Source organism: Salpingoeca rosetta (genome assembly GCF_000188695.1).
Source record: "Salpingoeca rosetta unplaced genomic scaffold supercont1.13, whole genome shotgun sequence".
Classification (NCBI taxonomy): Eukaryota; class Choanoflagellata; order Craspedida; family Salpingoecidae; genus Salpingoeca; species Salpingoeca rosetta.
This window is the reverse complement of record NW_004754921.1, coordinates 589116-607151: the sequence shown is the minus strand read 5'-3', so window position 1 is coordinate 607151 and position 18036 is coordinate 589116. Positions and strand designations below refer to the sequence as shown.

The 18036-nt window shown below is 55.3% G+C and overlaps 5 protein-coding genes across 5 annotated transcripts in view; 2 read left to right on the top strand and 3 right to left on the bottom strand.

Annotated features, from left to right (window-relative positions):
* Window positions 1–598, bottom strand: part of PTSG_05560 (uncharacterized protein) — a gene marked incomplete at both ends in the record, with an annotated part of 1125 nt that extends 527 nt beyond the window's left edge. The window contains 2 exons of the mRNA XM_004993371.1: window positions 93–195; window positions 497–598. Coding sequence (XP_004993428.1) covers window positions 93–195; window positions 497–598 — 205 coding nt within the window. The remainder of the gene's footprint in view (window positions 1–92; window positions 196–496) is intronic.
* Window positions 599–3420: 2822 nt separating this feature from the next.
* PTSG_05559 (uncharacterized protein) lies at window positions 3421–10008 on the top strand. The gene is made up of 19 exons (XM_004993370.1): window positions 3421–3841; window positions 4117–4208; window positions 4439–4532; window positions 4758–4915; window positions 5191–5275; window positions 5445–5560; window positions 5768–5876; window positions 6140–6218; window positions 6434–6582; window positions 6742–6981; window positions 7210–7272; window positions 7471–7648; window positions 7840–7872; window positions 8081–8151; window positions 8305–8489; window positions 8658–8768; window positions 8951–9039; window positions 9329–9448; window positions 9657–10008. Exons 1-19 carry the CDS (start codon window positions 3553–3555, stop codon window positions 9787–9789), a joined length of 2394 nt encoding a protein of 797 aa, XP_004993427.1. The 5' UTR covers window positions 3421–3552; the 3' UTR covers window positions 9790–10008.
* On the bottom strand, window positions 9896–12499 carry PTSG_05558 (uncharacterized protein). The gene is made up of 9 exons (XM_004993369.1): window positions 12059–12499; window positions 11520–11601; window positions 11366–11416; window positions 11063–11159; window positions 10841–10917; window positions 10655–10702; window positions 10489–10529; window positions 10279–10338; window positions 9896–10032 (listed from the first exon to the last, which is right to left on the bottom strand). Exons 1-9 carry the CDS (start codon window positions 12346–12348, stop codon window positions 10017–10019), a joined length of 762 nt encoding a protein of 253 aa, XP_004993426.1. The 5' UTR covers window positions 12349–12499; the 3' UTR covers window positions 9896–10016.
* On the top strand, window positions 12488–16806 carry PTSG_05557 (uncharacterized protein). The gene is made up of 12 exons (XM_004993368.1): window positions 12488–12688; window positions 12876–12964; window positions 13119–13218; window positions 13510–13652; window positions 13890–13992; window positions 14296–14371; window positions 14532–14824; window positions 15097–15188; window positions 15449–15503; window positions 15739–15815; window positions 16001–16163; window positions 16437–16806. The coding sequence occupies exons 1-12, from the start codon at window positions 12566–12568 to the stop codon at window positions 16530–16532; spliced, it is 1410 nt and encodes a 469-aa protein (XP_004993425.1). The 5' UTR covers window positions 12488–12565; the 3' UTR covers window positions 16533–16806.
* PTSG_05556 (uncharacterized protein) lies at window positions 16673–18023 on the bottom strand. Its single transcript, XM_004993367.1, has 3 exons — window positions 17824–18023; window positions 17347–17382; window positions 16673–17184 (listed from the first exon to the last, which is right to left on the bottom strand). Exons 1-3 carry the CDS (start codon window positions 17990–17992, stop codon window positions 17099–17101), a joined length of 291 nt encoding a protein of 96 aa, XP_004993424.1. The 5' UTR covers window positions 17993–18023; the 3' UTR covers window positions 16673–17098.
* Between the last annotated feature and the right edge of the window lie 13 nt (window positions 18024–18036).

Sequence of the window (18036 nt, the reverse complement as noted above, 5' to 3'; positions counted from 1 at the left end):
GGGCAGATGCAAGTCACCAAGTCCTCATTCGCTGCCAACACACGTTTTCACACACATTCACACACACACACATACGCACATTGCTCACTCACCTCCTTGCAGCGTGTGCAAAAGCCCAAGTGTGGCAACACCACCGCCAAACGACCGCACGATCCCCGGCATGAGCGGCACCATCATCCCAGCCAACAACACGTCCTGAGCAATCAAGCAGTGAAATACAGAACAATGACATGACAAGTTAAGGGATGAGGTGAGGGAAGAGGTGAAAATCTGAGGGAAGGCTCACTCTGTTCCCAGTCCCTCTGTGGCTGTTCCGATCTTTGCTGCCCCTGCTTCTGCTGTTGGACACACGACTGCTGTGGCAACTGGCGCAGACAACTTGATCCGACACAACCATGACTGCATCACACGCTCACCCACACACCCACACACACCCACAGAGACACACAGACACTCACAGACTCTCTCTCACACGCTCAGACACATCACAACGTACCAGAAAGCCGAGGATAAAGATAAAGCCAGCCATGGCATCACTCCGATCACCTCGAGCCTTCTTGTCATCCTTGTCGCCCTCCGTCCTCATCCCTGCCGCCATCGTGGTTGTGTTGTTGCTTCTGGTTGGCTGCGGTGTTCAGTGTCGCCACGAACTGCTGCGTCAGCGGGTTCAAGTTGGGAAGAATGGTCGTATTTTCAATAGATTTTCTGCACTGAAGCGGAAGCTGCTGAGCCAAGCAAGGCGCGACAAGCAAGAAGAAACGTTACAATGGCTGGGTCACGCTCGCTGACATTGTCGTGGGGCTGGTTGAGGCTGGCACTGGTGCTGGTGCTGCAAGCGTGTGTGCTTGGGCTCTTCCTCTCTGGATTCCTGCTGCACCGGCACTCCCCAGACACCATCTCCACTTGCAGCAATCACCCACTGACCGGAACCTCTGCAAATCACACGACGGGTACGCGCATGCCGTGTCAGTGAACATGTGAGTGCGTGATTGTGTGATTGTGGGATGGTATATGGTCAGTGAGCATCATGCGCGCGGCCTGGTCAGTCAAGGTGACAGCACGGGATTATGAAGTGGTGGACAGACACACTTGGTATTTGGGGAGTTTCACCTCACACCATTTGGCGTGAATTCCTTGGTTCGTGTTTCATGTCAACCAGGTGAACAGCGGTCATGCTGGCTCTCCAAGCCACCACGGTATGTCAGATATGGTTGGAGTGCACAAACCCTCCATCACCCACACACTCACTCACTTGCTGACACATACGCACACACACACACACACACAGACACACACATACATACTCACGCATGTCCACGCACACATGCCCACACACACCCGCGGACGCGTTGCTTTTCACTTCATGTGAATGCAACTAAACCAGGTTCCAGCGAGCCGTCGTGCTGGTGGTGGATGCTCTCCGCTTCGACTTTGCAACTGCAGTCCCTGACAAGGACACACCCTACACCAACCAAATCACCATCTTCGATGAGTACGTCTTGTACACCTTGTGACCGAACAACGGGCTTCACATGTTGGTTTGCGTGTGTGTGTGTGTGTGTACGTGTGTACATGCATGCGGGGGGGGGTTTTGTGTGTGTGTGTGTGTGTGTCTGTGTGTGTGTGTGTCTGTGCGTTGTTTGGTATCCCTCGTATTGGCGTGCACTGGCGTGCATTGGCGTGTTCTCCCATTCACGCACGTATGGACATGCATATGCATGATAAGGTTGGTCAAAGAGCAGCCGAACCACAGCCTGCTGTTTCGGTTTCGAGCTGATGCGCCAACCACAACCATGCAGCGGCTGAAAGGAATCACAACAGGGTCCCTGCCCACCTTCCTTGACATTGGCAGGTGCGCTTGGCAAACGTTGAACACGTGCACGCCTTGCTCAATGCGGACAATGAATATCTGCTTGCCGGAGCAACCTGAATCGATCATGCACACACACGCGCGCGCGTGTGTCCTCTCACTCGCATTAGCTCACGCACAATCACATACACGCACGCACACACGTACGCACACGCACACACGTACGCACACACACACACGTACGCACACACACACACACACACATGTACGCGCATGTGGAAGCAGCAGCTTCACCTCGTCGGAGATTGTGGAGGACAATTTCGTGCAACAGATTGCCAACCGCAACACCACAACCACGGGCTTTGTTGGCGATGACACGTGGATGGTGAGCAGCGCCTGGCACACTGGCAGTTTGCACTTGAAGCAGCGTCTGCTTCCACAGTCGCGCGCACGTGTGCTCAGTGGTTCGAATGTGTCGTGCGTGAAGTGACGCGACTGCACCTTGCCTTTAATCACCCCTGTCATGCTGCCATCTGACGCCACACACACACACACACACACACACAAACACACACACACACACAAACACACACACACACACAAACACACACACACACGCATGAACGCACGAAACCGCAGGATCTGTTCCCGAATGCGTTTACAGTTGCGCATCCATATCCGTCGTTCAACGTGCGTGATCTGGACACGGTCGACAACGGCGTGAAACGGCACGTGCATGAGCTGATGCGGCAGAACCACACGCTCGTCGTCGCACACATGCTCGGTGTTGACCACTGCGGCCACAGGTGCGGTGGTACAGATGTCATGGATGAGTGGTGGTGTGCTGTCGCGCAGTGCACTTGCAAACAATGCCGTGAACCAAGACTCGACACACACAAACAATACACAATAACACACCCACACACACACACATACTCACACATACACACACACACACTCACTCACGCGGGCCAGGTACGGCCCCAGCCACCCTGCCATGGCGTCGAAACTGCGGGAAGTGGATGCGGTGGTGCGTTTGATTGCAGCGGCGATGGACGACGACACGCTGCTCGTCGTGATGGGGGACCACGGCATGACGCACGATGGAGACCACGGCGGTGACAGCGATAGGTAATGGATGAGATGGTTGGTTGGTTGGATGGTTGGTTGGATGGTTGGTTGGATGGTTGGTTGGATGGTTGGTTCGTTGGATGGTTGGTTGGTGGAATAGAATGTGGTGGCGCTGATATCGCCTGGACAGGTTGCTGATTGCATGTGCGTGCGTGCTTGTGCGTGCTTGTGTCGTCGTGCGTTTGCTTCATTTCATGCGCTTGTTTTCACTCACATTCCCATGCACGCACCATCCCTTCCTCCTCATCCACATGCCCATGTTCGTGCGTCGGTGGGACTGCAGTGAGCTGGACGCCGCGCTGTTTCTTCACAGCAAATCGCAGCCGCTCACATCAGCCGTGCACAGCCGTCGCCTCAGCCAGCACCTGACCACACCACCAACACCACCGCCACCGCCACCACCACCGCCATCATCATCATCATCATCATCATCATCATCATCATCATCATCATCATCATCACCACCACCACCACCATCATCATCATCATCATCATCATCATCACATTGGCCCCGGAGCGTGGACCAGATTGACTTGGCGGCAACGCTGCCGCTGCTGCTTGGGTACCCAATCCCCCACGGCTCTCTCGGCGCTGTGGTGCCAGAGGTGTTCATGGCTGGTGGTGGTGATGGTACTCCCGATGACACAAACGACAACGACGATGACAACGACAGGCACACCGCTGCACGCATGGAGAGCAGCGTAGATGTGGCAGCAGCTAGTGACAACCTCAACAGCAGCCGGAGTACCACCCGTGATGACGACAATGACCATCGTGGTGATGGTGACGATGTTGCGTGGGCTGCTGCGCTGCTTCCTGTTGTTGAGGCGACGCGCGTAAACGCCCATCAAATCCGCATGTTCCTCGACACGTACATCAACCAGCACCCCGACTTTAACAGTGAGCACACGCACTTGCATGCGCGTGTGTGCATGTACTTGTGTGTGTGTGTGTGTGCATACACTTGTGTGTGAGCCCATGTACTTGTGTGTGTATGTGTCTTTGTGCGCGCGTGTGTGTTTACGCAGTACTCTTACCCATGTTTTCTCACACTCGTCTTCAAACTCTCTTGTCTTGTCACGTGCCCAACACCACTGCTCACCCCACGCCTCCTCCCCAACCCTCATCCCTCATCCCCAATCCCCCATCCCTTCCCTCCGCGCGTGTCGGTGCAGTCGGGGACGGCACTGCGTTGTCTGCGCTGCTGTCCAGTGGCGATGAGGATTTCGCCATGTCCCTCCGCTCAAACACATCCGCCCACCACGCCGTGAGCACCGCACACCCATGATCCATCACCATGCTTGCGTTGTGTGTCTTGTGTGTGTGTGTGTGTGTTTGTGTGTGTTTGTGTGTGTGTGCATGTGTGTTCGTGTGTGTGTGTGTTGTGTGTTTGTGTATGTGTGTGTGTCTGCCTGTCTGTGTGTGCCCTCACTTGTTCGGACCAGTTCATGGCCTTGCTCACACCATCACCACCATCACCGCCATCGCCATCCCAAGGCGCAGCACCGGGTGAATGCAATCCAGCGCTACCGGCAATACACCGCTGCTGTCCAGGCCGCATGCCGCCGGGCTTGGACCCAGTTCAACACACGTACGCACGCACACGCACACGCACACACGCACATGTGCACAAGGGCGTGGGGCAAGCGTGGGGAAGAAGAAGAAGAAGCGGTGGTGTGTTTGCGTTGTTGGGGCTGGTTCCCGAGTCGACATTTCTGCACGTGTGCGTACGCACGCATCAACACCCGCACATCCACATCGACATTCACATCCCACATGCATGCACAACACACGCCCTTCTGTACCACCACCCCAGCGGCCATGACTGCTGCCGTGGCGCTGCAGGTGCTGCTCGCTGCTGCTGTGCTCTCGACGGCGGTGCTGGCGGACCCGGCCATTGTCGCATCCGTCACTGCTGTCAATGGCAGCGCAGGCAACGGCGCTTCTCTCGTCCCAGCGACCATCGCTTTCCTGGTCAGCAGCACACGTGTGTCGTGTGTCGTGTGTGTGTCTGTGTCTGTGTGCCTGCGTGTGTGAGTGTGTGTGTGTGTGTGTCTGTGTGTGTTTGTGTATTTATGTATTTGTGTGTGTGTGTGTGTGTCACTCACTCACACACACACTCTCTCTCGTTCTCGGTGTGCTCGTGTGTTTGGCTTGTTAAAATCCTTTGAGCACACCAGCTTCTGCTCATCACCCTACCATGCATTCATGCTCCACCATACACTCACCCCTCCATGGCGTGCCATCAGGTCTCGGGTCTCGCTGCATTCGCTGCAGACGTCGTGTTTGGTGTCGCCGACGCTTTCAACCTCTCCCTCCCCGTCCTCATCATCGGTGCACACACACACACACACACACACACACACACACACACACACACACACACACACACACACACACACACACACACACACACACACACACATGTCTGTGTGCAACCGTCCGCGCTCACACAGCAGCTGTACTCTCGCTCACTTTCATTCAACGCAACACTTCCCAACAGGTGCTGCTGCGAGCGCGTGTGTGCCCGTGATGGCGTGGACACATGTGCGGGCAGCTGTGAAGAGGAAACTGCTCACATCGCTCGATCCCTGGCAGGCAGTCTTCCTCATGGCCATGGTGAGGACACAGGAGGGTTATTGAGCGATCTGCTTGTGCATGTGTGTGTATGTGCGTGTGTATGTGTGTGTTAAGTGTGTGTTTTTGTGAGTGCCGTGCTTCTGTTGGCTGCTTGCAATCACCCAACCTTTTGCTCACAACAACGTGGTCCTACTCGCACGCACCAACCGCACCCACTCATCCACACATGTCCACACACATACACAGGGGCTGCACTCGATGGCCTCGTTCTCCAACAGTTTCGTTGTCTATGACGATCGCGTCACACCCGCTCTCGCCGTTCTTCTCATTGCTCTCAGAGCACTGCAGGCTTTGCGTACGTTTGCACCAAGCACCCAGCCGTGGCTTGGTTCGGTCTTTGTGTTTGAAAAGCACAGTACCCACTCACGTGCAAACACACTCACTCACACTCACACGCACACACACATACACACACACACACACACAAACAAACAAACAAACAAACAAACAAACAAACAAACACACACACACACGCACACACACACACACACACACACACTCACACACTCACACACTCACACACTCACACACTCACACACACTCCCTTGTGCGTGGCAGGGTTCAACACGAATGTGATTCCGATCGTGACTGCTGCGGTCGTGTGCTGCGCCGCTATTCGCCTCTCTCACGTCATGCGGTGCGATTTGACACCAGACAGTGCACAAGGACACATGCAAGCACGCATGTGCAAACCAACGCACACACACACACATACACACACATACACACACACATACACACACATACATACATACATACATACTTACTGTCCTTGAACATGTCCACTTACACCTCACCCATGGTTCGAACCCCTCCCACCCCCCTCCCCCAATTGCCAAATCAAATGCGCAGGGTGTGCCGGGAGGAGCAAGAGGAGTGTGCGCCGCTCTTCAGTGCAGAGTGGGAGGTGTCATTTGGACCGAGCAACTTGGCCGTGCTCGTTGTTGTCGCCGTCCATTCCCTCGTGTGGTGGTGGCTCAAAGCACACGAAAACTTGCATGGTACGCGCAATCACCCCTTTTATTTTGCTTGTCAGATTGGATGCGTATGTGTGTGTGTGTGTTTTCTTGTCAGCTTGCGTCTCTCCTCCCCTCTCCACTACCCTCCTCTCTGCCCACTTCAACCCCCCCCCCATCCACCACTCAAACAACCATCCTCAGGCGTGGCGTGGGTGCGGTACCGGCTGCTCTTTGCGCCCATGGTGCTGTGCATGGGAATGGAGTGGGCCAGCGAGTTCTTGCTTGGACAATCGCGCTCCCAGCCAGACACCCCCACCTCCTCCTTCCTCTCTTCGTCACCATCGCCGTCGCATCTGCTTACAGCGCGAGTGCCGTGGCTGTTTGAGCCGGGCGTGCGTGTGCTCTGGCCGCGCATCGTCCTCGCCATTACGACAGCAACAGGTGAAGCGGAGCGGGCGGTGTATGGCAGGAGGACCGAGCTCAGATGGGCGTGTGCGCTTGTGTCTTGTGTGTGTGTGTGTGTGTGTCTGTGTTTGTGTGTGTGTGTGTGTGTGTGTGTGTGTGTGTGTCTGTGTTTGTGTGTGCTTTGACTGCCATGTTTGATTGATCATTGGGATTGGGTTCTCACCTCCCCTGCCCATGTGTTCCTGTCCCTTCCCTCCCCCTCAGTGTGCTGGTGCCTCACGCGGGGATCGATGACGGCGATCCAGGACAAGCGCGACAACCAAGGCGGTAATGGCGATGGTGGTGGTTGTTGTGCGGATGGTGGTCGTGTTAGTTGTGGTGGCTGCAAAGTCTTGCTCAAGCGCCCATCACTAAACCTTCTGATACACACACACACACACACGCACGCACACGCACATCCACACACACACACACATACACACACACACACATCACCACCACCCTGCCTTGGCCCAACTGCTACAGGCCGGGAGGTGTGGGTGCACGGGCTTCCGTCTCGCTCGACGGCGGTGGTGGCTGTCGTTGGCGCTGCCGTTGTTGACGCGGCGATGGTGCTGGTCGAGGCGCGGTTTGTGCTTGGCCTCGCGCTCATGCTGGCGGCGGCGGCGGCGTATCTCTGGCTCATCGCCGAGGAGGAATTCGCGTCAGTTGCGCAGTCCCCTGTGTGCTTGTTTGTTGGTTTGTGTGTGTGTGTGTGTGTGTATGTGTGTGTGTGTGTGTGTGATTGCTTTCTTCCTTTTGTTTTTACACGGCACACTCGCCCCTACACCCATTCGCTTCTCCGGCTCACATGTACGATTGCCCCCACGCACATGTGTTTGCGTCACGTCGTAGGCGTGTTACCGCGGCCCAGGCGCAGTCGACACGGTCAGAAGCAACACACGTACACAAACACACACATACGCACACATCACACACACACACGCATACGCACACATCACACACACATACGCACACATCACACACACACACACGCACACAACGCTAGGTTTGCCTGTTGATCAGATCTTCAATATTGTGCACCCTCCATCCACCACCAACACCCTCCATCCACCCATCGTCACCATGTGTGCAGGCAACCGAAGTACAAGGTCGCTGTTGACCGCTTGAGGCGAAACGCCGTCCTGATCCCGTCCACTCCTGAAGGTGCAGACACATGTGCAGTTGGTGTCGTTGTCTTCACTTGTTACTGCTCACCTCACTGTTGTTTTTATTACTGTTCAACTTGCTATTGAATGCTTGCAACCACGCGTACAACCTGTGCTCACGTTCACATCCACATTCCACCTCCTCCTCCAGCCCCAACAGATATGCCCCCTCCACCCTCGTCCTCATCCTCCTCCTCTTCGCCATCGCCACTGACATCACCGCGCGCTGCGGATGTGTGCGTGTGGTTTCTCCTCACTGTCGTCTACTTCTACTTCACCGGCCACCAGGCCACGCTGCCGACGGTCAGGTGGACAAGTGGGCTCGTCGGGCTCACGGTGCGGTCTGTGTTGCTTTTTTACTTGCTCGCTTGGTTGTGTATGTCTTGCCTGCTCGTAGTTGTTGTATTTGTCTTGCTTACAAATGTACGTCCTCCCCATGAATCCGCCACCTGTTCATGCTCACCACATCCCCTCCCAACTCAATCTCCAATCTCCAACCGACAGGAGGTGCACATGGGCATTTCTGGCGCGTTTGTGTGGACTGCGACGTTCACAAGCGCCATTGTCTTCGCCCTCTGTCTTCCTCTCCTCATCACAGCCGTGCAGATGGCAATGGTGTGTGTGTGTGTGTGTGTGTGTGTGTGTGTGTTTGTGTGTGGAACGGGTTGATGGATTGCCGCTTCTACGTGCGTTCGTCTCACTTTACCCTTGCTTTTTCTGCCTTGCGTCACACACACACACAATCAACATGTATGCTCACCTCCATGCCCTGCTCCCACCCTCGCATCGTTGGTCAGCCGCGGTCGCTGCTGCAAGCGACGGGACGATGGAGTGGCGTTGAGGGCGACTACTGGCTCTTCACTTCACAGCTCAAGCACACGCAGCGGTAGGGGATGGAGTGGAGAGAGTGAGAGAGAGAGAAAGAGAGGGAGAGAGTGAGTGAGTGAGTGAGTGAGAGAGAGAGAGAGAGAGGGAGAGAGAGAGAGAGAGAGAGAGAGAGAGAGAGAGAGAGAGAAAGAGAAAGAGAGAGACTGTGTGTGTGTGTTTGCGGTGTCTTTTCGATCCCACTGGGTCTCTTATGGCCTTTTCTCGTTGAACCACACCGACATTGGCGCACTCCACCGTCTCCTCAATTCCTCACGCCACTCATCCCGCCACGATGATGCGATGGGCAGCCGGTTTGTTGCTGCGAGCCACGTGTTTGCCGGTCTGTCCATCGTGCGGCTGGCGGGAGCGATGGCGGCTGCACTTGTTCTCCGCCGGCACCTCATGGTCTGGAAGATCTTCGCGCCAAGGTCGCCTACATGCGCATACATACACACGCGCAACTTCTCCTTTGCTTTGCTTGCTTTTGTTTGTGTGTGTGTGTGTGTGTGTGTGTGTGTGTGTGTGTGTGTATGTGTGTGTGTGTGTGCGTGTGTGTGTGCAGTGTGGCGGTCGAGCACATCAGCAACCACTGTAGCTGACATAACATCTCAATGCATGCATGCGTGTGCACCTCAGGCTGATGTTTGAGAGCGGAGCCACGGTGACGGTGCTGGTGTTCCTGCTGGTCGGCGCTTTGATCATGGCACGCCTTGCTGTCTTTGGTCGTGCCGCGACCAGGCAGATCACACGGATCACAAAGCAGCAGTGAAGCAGCGTGCGTTGTATTCGTCGCGTGTGTGTGTGTGTGTGTGTGTGTGTGTGCATGTGTGCATATGTGTGTGTGTGTGCTGTTCCGAGTGCGTTGGGCACATGTATGCGGAGACGGTTTATTAGTGGCTGTGTGAAGCAAGGAGCAATGGCAAGCACACCGAGCACTGTGTTGGGTGCGGTGGAGTTGAAGATGGATGGATGGACGAGCGAATTCTCGTCGTGCATTCACTGCGTCGCAGTCCTGCAGCGATGTGATGATGCGCGTTCATTTCGTACGTGGTTCTTGCCGTGAATGTGCATCTTGTGTAGATAGCAGCGGCAATGCAATAGACTAGGCCATCACAGCAACATCTACAACTTGCGCGGCGCTTGTGCAAAGAGGCATCTCAGACACCACACACACACACACACACACACACACACACACACACACACACACACACACACACACACACACACACACACCTCCCTCTCAGCTCTCACTCACGATTGTGAAGGAGATGGGAACAAGTCTGGTGGCAATGGCTGAAAGTACTGAAGTCGATGGCTGCGTGTGCGTCAAAGTGTCATCGTGAATCACTGTTATCACAGGTGTGCAAAGCCAGGCACCCATCGAAACACACACAGACATGCATACATACGTGCACACGCACACGCGCGCACACGCATGCACACACATTATTTCTTCAGGACTTACAAATCGGGTTCGGCCTCGCTGCCAGTGCTGGGGAAGAGCGCCTGCAACAATATTCACACACACACACACACACAACACATGCACGTGTGAGGTACAGTACTGTGCGCAATGCTGTTGCATGGCGAAGGCCATTGAAGCGTGTGGGCTGGAGCGCGTGTCAACTCACCATGTACGAGCGGGCCTGATCCACGCCATGAATCGCGTACGCGTTAAACTGTGAAGTACCACAACCGATGAAGTGACACAGCGTTGTTGGGTGTGAGGACATCGGAGACACATTGCATGTTTGTTCCCGTCAGTGGACACACACATGCATGCAGAGCTGTGTCCTCGCGTGTGTACTGGTGCATACCTGAGAAGGGTTTGGTGGCAGGTATGATGCTGGGATGATTGCCGTGCCATGCCAGCGTGCCTTGCCATCCTCCGTGCCTGCAGTGCGCGGGAGATGAAGGTGCATCGAATGTGAGCTCGACATGAGACTTAAAACACCAGTGCCGACGCGATCAATCCCATCGCCCATGAAAACGTACGCACATGCGTGAACACATTTGCAAGCATGCATTAACGGGCTGACGTGTGATGTTGGCGGTGTATTCCAGTGGAAGCTCTTGCTCAATCAAGTTGCGTGGGCCGTGCAATTTCAGTGCAAGGTAGTGCCCGTGTGGTCCGAACTGCGTTTGCATCACGCGGAGATGCAAGCGGACGTGGAAGGACGTGAAAAGATGTGGAAGGAACACGATGAAGGTGAGGGTACGCCACACACACACACACACGCACACACAAAGCATACACGCATACACACACACACGCACACACGCACACACGCACACACAGAGTATACACGCATACACACACACGCACGCACGCACACACACACCTCCAGTTCGAGGTAGCGCTGATCGTCGCCAAGCAAGAAGAGCTCTGCCACCTGCAAGCAGTGAATCGGGTGAGATCGAGATGGTCGATGGTTGGTTCGAGAGGCTGGGAGGGGTGGGTTCAGGTGCAAGTGAGAACGGCTCGGCCCGGCCTACCTCGTAGTCCCAGAGGTGCATGGTGCTGCCTGCGTTTGCCTCTGGGGCGGGGTCATCATAGAACGGTGCATCGACGGTCACTCTTTCGAACAACGGAGCAATGGGAAGGGGGTGACGGTGAGATATGAGGCAATGAGCCAGTTGGGCACAGGTACAAACATACGCACTCACACACACATACACTTGCTGACTCACACCCGCACCCACACACACACACACACACACACACACACACACACACACTCTCTCTCTCTCTCTCTCTCTCTCTCTCTCTCTCTCTCTCTCTCTCTCTCTCTCTCTCTCTCTCTCTCTCTCTCTCTCTCTCTCTCTCTCTCTCTCTCTCACACACACACACACACACACACACACTCACACACACTCACACACACACACACACTCACACACTCACACACACTCACACACTCACACACTCACACACACGCACACACACACACTCACACACACACACACACACTCACACACACACACACACACTCACACACACACACACACACGCACTCACACACACACACACACACTTGAAGTGGCTGGCGTCGGATGCCAGAGGCGGGATGAGCTCCACGTGGACGTGCTGCTCTGGGGGCACCTCCTTGCCATTCCACGTTGTGGCAATGGCCGAGCGAAGCACGGGCGACCGGTCTGTCATAATCTTGGCTGCGGCACGTAGGAGAGCTGGGATGCGGAAGGAAGGCGATCGTTGCGTGACTGCTGTCGCTGCTTGAGGCGATGACGATGACAACAGCAACGTGGACCCCAACGAGAGGCAGCGACACACACCTTGAAGCAGCAGGCCGCAGCCAATCACCATCACAACCACCGCAACCAGCACCCGCGTCGACACGGCCACCGTTCCAGTTGACAAGCAAAGCGGAGCGGAGGAGGAGAGGAGGAGAGAGGAGAGGATGAGTTAGTCAGTCCTTCCAGTGGCTCTTCGCTGCTGTCGCTGCTTGTGATTGTTGTTGATTTTCGTGCTTGCCTTCGCTTGCTCGTAACAACAACGCGTGCACACAACACCACCAACGAAGATGAGTGATGGTGCAGAAGGCAGTGCTGCCAAGCAGCAGCAGGTGGAGGAAGCGTGGCGGTGGAGCCCGCCGCCTGGCTCCGATGCGTCGCTCAAGCTCACAGACGTCTACACAGATGAGGAGGTGTGGGGGTTGGGAAGCGCAGGGGGGGGGGGGGGTTGAAGCGGGGGTGACACATGTCTGATTCGTGGGTTGGCTCGGCCAGGTGGGTTGGCGTGTGTTGGCATGCCGTGTCTCATCCCTTATCCCTCATCTCTCATTATCTTGCCACCCACACCATCGTGCGTGTGGTGATACTTGGGCCTTGCAGGTGACGCTGGAGAGGTCTTGGTCGACAATCACGTTCCTTGTGCAGCCCATTACAGCGACAAAGGCAGCGCCCAGCGTGCGGTTGCTGCGGTAAGCGCTTGAAGCGATACAATGGTGGTGCATGCAGTGAACACGCAAGGCTTTGTTTGTTTGCAGTAGATGGGGCCATGCGTGCTGCGTATCTCACGGTTTGTGACGCACGGTACATGATGGCACACTTGAATGCGCATTGGTGGCTGTGCAGCACCCTGATCTCTGCGGACACCACGCGAAGGGTCCTTCAGAGCAGCTTTGGGTTCAACGTTCTCTTTGCCCTTTGCGTCGACGACCTCGGCGTGGATGCGGTGTGTGTCTATGTGTGTGAGTGTGTGCATCTGTGTCTATGTGTGTCTGTGTGTTTGTGTCTATGCCTGCCTGTCTGTGCCTGTGTGCATGTAGTGTGTTTGTGCGCATGTTGTGTGTCTATGTCTGTGTCTGTCTTTGTGTTTGTGCATATGTTGTGCCTGTCTCGCTCTTCCGTTCCGTTGCCTGTTGCATGATCACGCGTGACATGGTACCTGCGGCCTGACGCCACGGCCAACGCCTGACACCGCCACACACCACCAACCAACCACCATCTGCTTGCTGTTTGACAGGAGACCGCCCGGGCCTTTGAGGAGGAACTGGTGAAGGCGCTCAAGGCCGCCAACATCTTGCCACCGTCACTCATGCTGCGCGCATCCGACTACATCGAGGAAGCCAAGACCACCATGGACACCCTCCTCAAGAATGCACACGCGTAAGAGTGTGTGTGTGTGTGTGTGTGAATGTGTGAATGTGAATGCGTGTGTGTGTGAATGTGTGAATGCGTGAATGTGTGAATGCGTGCGTGTGTGTGTGTGTGTGTGTGTGTGCAAGTCTGTGTGTGTGTGTATGTGTGTGTCTTGGGTGTAACCATTGACGGGAACGTTGTCTGGCGCACTGCCTCACGCACCTCTGCGCCTCTGCGTCGTGGCATTCGCTGCCATCATCACAGATATGAGGCAGACGGTGAAATCATGCTTGGTTCCGACACCAACCCAGCGCTGTGGGTCAAGGGCAGTGGTGACGCACAAACCTTTGACGCCTCCTGGGGCAAGGTGGCCGAAATGAATCACGCTGTCTGTCTGTTTGTGTGTGTGTCTGTGTCTGTGTGTCTGTGTGTCTGTGTCTGTGTGCGTGTGTGTGTGTGTGTCTGTGTCTGTGTCTGTGTCTGGGTACTTGTGTGTGTCTGTTTTCGTGCGTGCGTGTCTGTATGTGTCTGTGTGCCTGTGTGTGTCTGTCTGTGTATGTCTTCCCCATGTGAGGCGTCTGCTAACAGCCACGCCTTCATCCGAATGTGCCTGACACACAAACGCCAACCACCACCTCATGTTCCTGCACCTGGTGCCCCATGTGCACAGGGTCGCCCGACCGCCACGGGCATTGCGATGGCTCTCACGGCGGGCGCCCTCGATGCGCCACTGGACATTGTCTTTGGTTCGTGCCTTCCCTGCTCATATGGGTGTGTGTGTCTGTGTGTCTGTGTGTCTGTGCCTGTGTGTTCCGACGACAGTGCGTGTGCTCAGGTGTTGAACAACAAGTCCTTACTCTCACGCGACACACCACTGCCAACACCAAACAACCCACCACCATTCAGGTGGCGAGGGGACGGCAAATGTCTCATCTGTGGAAGCGCTCAACGCCGCACTCAAGTCCGCGTCCGCCGTTACCGCCGCGCCTGTCATCTCCACCCCGGTTTGCCTGCAGGCAAAAGCCACCACCATGGATGCAGACGCGGTTGGCGTGGGCAACGACGATGCGACGACGGTGGCTGAGGCAGCAACATCGCCCCGCCTGCGTCTTGCTGTTCTCCGCCAGTCTGTCTTTGATGACGTTGCGCTCAACGCCGAAGCGCTCAAGGACATTACTCACATTGAGCAGCAGATCACGGTGTGGCGCTGTTGCGTGTGGGGGGGGGGAGGATTGTGGCGGGGGATTGTGGGTGTGCGCGCGCGCGTGTATGCATGTGAGTGTGTGTATGCATGTGTGTGTGTGTGTGTGTGTGTGTGTGTGTGTCCTTTCACACATGTGCGTCTGTCTGTTTGTGTCGTTGTATAGGTCCATGCTTCCTCGTCAACCCGTGTCCTCACCCTTCCCTCTCTTCACACACACAACCACATTCGTCTTTCTACTCCCAAACCACACATCATCATCGCATGCAGGCGTTTCTTGCAGCGATGAGCGAGCAGACGTCTGTCTACACACAGGATCGCTTTGAAGTCCTCACCCAGCACGACCAGGACCTCATGCTCAAGTCAGCCGTCGCGTGCTCGGTTTTGCTTGTGTGTGTGTGTGTGTGTGTGTGTGTGTGTGTGTGTGTGTGTGTGTGTGTGTGTGTGTGTGTGTGTGTGTGTGTGTGTGTGTGTGTGTGTGTGTGTGTGTGTGTGTGTGTGTGTGTGTGAACGGGATGAGCAGCGGCATGTCTCCCCCCCCCCCAAAAAAAAAACCAATGTTTTATCACACCAGCTCAATGTGATCACCCTATCCTTCCTCTGTTTCGCTTCATCGTGACAGCTTCTTCCAACTTCGGCAGGAGATTCACAAGTCCCTGTGCAACAACATCAACACGGTGCGCCTGGCACCTGCTCTCTTCATATCTGCCACTTTTTCTCGCTTCCGTTTTGGTGCCTGTGTGTTGACACGAAGCATCGTGCTGTGCTTCATGTGCACCGACATTTACACATGCTCACACGCTCACACGCGCTACGTGCACACGCACAATCTTGATCCATCTCATATAACCCTCGGGATCACACATCCATCCTAACCTCCCTCCCATACATGCGCTCGCTCGCACACCTCAGGCCGCTGTTCTCGACCACCTGCTGGCCATCATCGCCACCGTCGCCGCATACACCACCGCCCAGGCGGCCGCGACCAAGTGAGCGCACACGCGTGCTTGCGTGCCAACACACTTCCTCACCTGCATGTGTACTCACACTCTTGCACACTCATTCGTAAGTTCACACATACGTACGCACACATACACGCACACACACACGTACACACACACGTATACATCTGCACTCACTCCCTCCCCCCTTCCCCTCAAAATGTACTTGTTAGGCCACTGCACGTTGCGTCGTTGCGGCAGATTGGGCTGTTCGTGACGGGGCTGCTGGTGCGGCTTGGCGTCTCGTTTGACATGCACGCGGCCACCATCGGCTTTGCTGTTGCCGCCGTCGCCACACCAGAGGAGATTGCAGCCCGCAGGAAGGAGTTCAGCCAGGTGGGACACGTGTATGCAGTGTGTGTGTGTGTGTGTGTGTGTGTGTGTGTGTGTGTGTGTGTGTGTGTGTGTGTGTGTGTGTGTGTGTGTGTGTAGTGTAGTGTGGTGTGCGCGCCTGCCTGCATTTCTGCGCTTTGCTTGTGTGATTTGTCGCTGTCCCCCTCTGTGTCTTTGTGTGTGCCTGCATCTCTGCGTTTGCTCGTGCACATCCACAGCACCGACGTGCCCGCTCACTTCATGCCCCATCTGCTCCTTCTCCACCCACCACCGCAGGTGTTTGCCAAGTTCTTTGAGCAGCTGTCGAGCGGGCCGGATGCGGACGCATACAAGAGCATCATTGACCAGGCGCGCGCAGAGGGCATCTTCTAGCCAGCCACTCCTCGCATCAGACCACAGTCTTGTTGTCTCTTCCCCCCCCCCCATGTTTGTACACCCTGGCTCACTCACCCTCCTTCCCCCTCCTCCCATTGCACTGCCACGGTCTTCTTGTTGGCAGGGCCTGTCGTTGTGTTCGCATGTCCCTCGATCAGCGGCGTGCGTGTGTGTTGTGGTTCATTACATGGTGTGACAACAGCCGAACGGGTGCGGGAAGCAGTCACACACGAAGCTGCAGCACGCAAGCAACAGCAACACAGAGACGAAGGAGGGGTTGCGGCAGCTGTGGTGATAGTGGGAGTTGTGGCGATGACAGGTTGGCAGCAGCAACTGGTGAACAACTGCTGATACAGTCGTATCATGTCACATCACATCATGTCAACATGGCAAGGGATGACAGGGTTCGTCAATACAACAAATGACAACAACAAGGCCAAGGCACTTGGAGGTTGTGGTTGACATGAATTAGAAGGTTGATTACACATAAAAGCATCACACTGCTGATGCAAGAGGCAAAACACCTGCGAGCGTGTATGGTGAGCACACGCAGCGTCGTCACGTCACTGCAACAGGTTGCCCGTCTTCTTGGACACAACGACCTCCTGTTGCGGCATGCTGTACATCATGCAGGTCCACCAGCTGAAGCCTGGAAGAGATCAGCAGTGACACCAACTCAATCATGTCAGCGCGCGTGCTCCCACTGGCACAGAGCAGGTCACGAAGCAGGTCACAGAGCAGGTCAGCAAGCAGCATAGAGCAGGCCACGATGAAGTCGCAGCAGCAGCCACCATGAGCATGCCACACGCACCTTGCTCGCAGCTCCTCTTCTCTCCTGCAGCGGGACCTTTAGCAGGGAGGGAGGGAGAGAGAGAGAGAGAGGAAGAGAGAGGTTGAGGGGAACAGACAAGCACAAACACATGCACGCACGCATGCATGCACACACAAACCCCAAACACATCGAGCAAACAAGGCCATCCATCAATATGAGCGATACAGCATTGCAACATGTTACAGATGTTCCAAGTATGCAAGCACGTGTTGATGTCCCATCTAGATTACACACACTAACACACACTAACACACATACACTAACACACACATACACACACGTACACACACATACACACACATACACACACTGAGACTCAAGCAACTCCCTCGCAACTGTCCAACAAGCAAGGCTGCCACTGACACTGACATGGACACTGACATTAACGACAGACACGCGCACACCCAACACAAGTTGACATGAAAAGGCTGACAAAACCGATACGCGTGCGCGCACCTTGTTGCGCACTGTTATCCTCAGCCTCATAACAGCTGCTCTCCTCGTAGGATCGCTTCCCCAAGTAATCTTCCATCTCCTCCGTGGTGTGTGTCTCGGTCAACCAGCCTTGCGTGACATGTGAGACAACCCAACAATCAATGAAGGCTGCGCATTCGAACAGCAGCATTCCCGCCCAAGACGAACAAGCAGTCCTGACGAACTCACTTTGTG

Bases quoted from the DNA above. Each gene is read 5' to 3' on its own strand.
- PTSG_05556 (XM_004993367.1), bottom strand. From the start codon at position 17,992: ATGCTGCTGTTCGAATGCGCAGCCTTCATTGATTGTTGGGTTGTCTCA. The intron at 17,383-17,823 runs GTGCGCGCACGC...TCCCTGCTAAAG, and splicing joins GGATAACAGTGCGCAACAAG to GTCCCGCTGCAGGAGAGAAG. The intron at 17,185-17,346 runs GTGCGTGTGGCA...GATCTCTTCCAG, and splicing joins GAAGAGGAGCTGCGAGCAAG to GCTTCAGCTGGTGGACCTGC.
- PTSG_05559 (XM_004993370.1), top strand. From the start codon at position 3,553: ATGGCTGGTGGTGGTGATGGTACTCCCGATGACACAAACGACAACGAC. The intron at 4,533-4,757 runs GTACGCACGCAC...CCACCACCCCAG, and splicing joins TTGGACCCAGTTCAACACAC to CGGCCATGACTGCTGCCGTG. The intron at 6,219-6,433 runs GTGCGATTTGAC...TCAAATGCGCAG, and splicing joins CGCCTCTCTCACGTCATGCG to GGTGTGCCGGGAGGAGCAAG.
- PTSG_05557 (XM_004993368.1), top strand. From the start codon at position 12,566: ATGAGTGATGGTGCAGAAGGCAGTGCTGCCAAGCAGCAGCAGGTGGAG. The intron at 14,825-15,096 runs GTGTGGCGCTGT...CATCGCATGCAG, and splicing joins ACATTGAGCAGCAGATCACG to GCGTTTCTTGCAGCGATGAG. The intron at 15,504-15,738 runs GTGCGCCTGGCA...CGCACACCTCAG, and splicing joins TGTGCAACAACATCAACACG to GCCGCTGTTCTCGACCACCT.
- PTSG_05558 (XM_004993369.1), bottom strand. From the start codon at position 12,348: ATGGTGATTGGCTGCGGCCTGCTGCTTCAAGGTGTGTGTCGCTGCCTC. The intron at 11,417-11,519 runs GTAGGCCGGGCC...CACTGCTTGCAG, and splicing joins TGCACCTCTGGGACTACGAG to GTGGCAGAGCTCTTCTTGCT. The intron at 10,703-10,840 runs GTATGCACCAGT...GGTACTTCACAG, and splicing joins TGCCACCAAACCCTTCTCAG to TTTAACGCGTACGCGATTCA.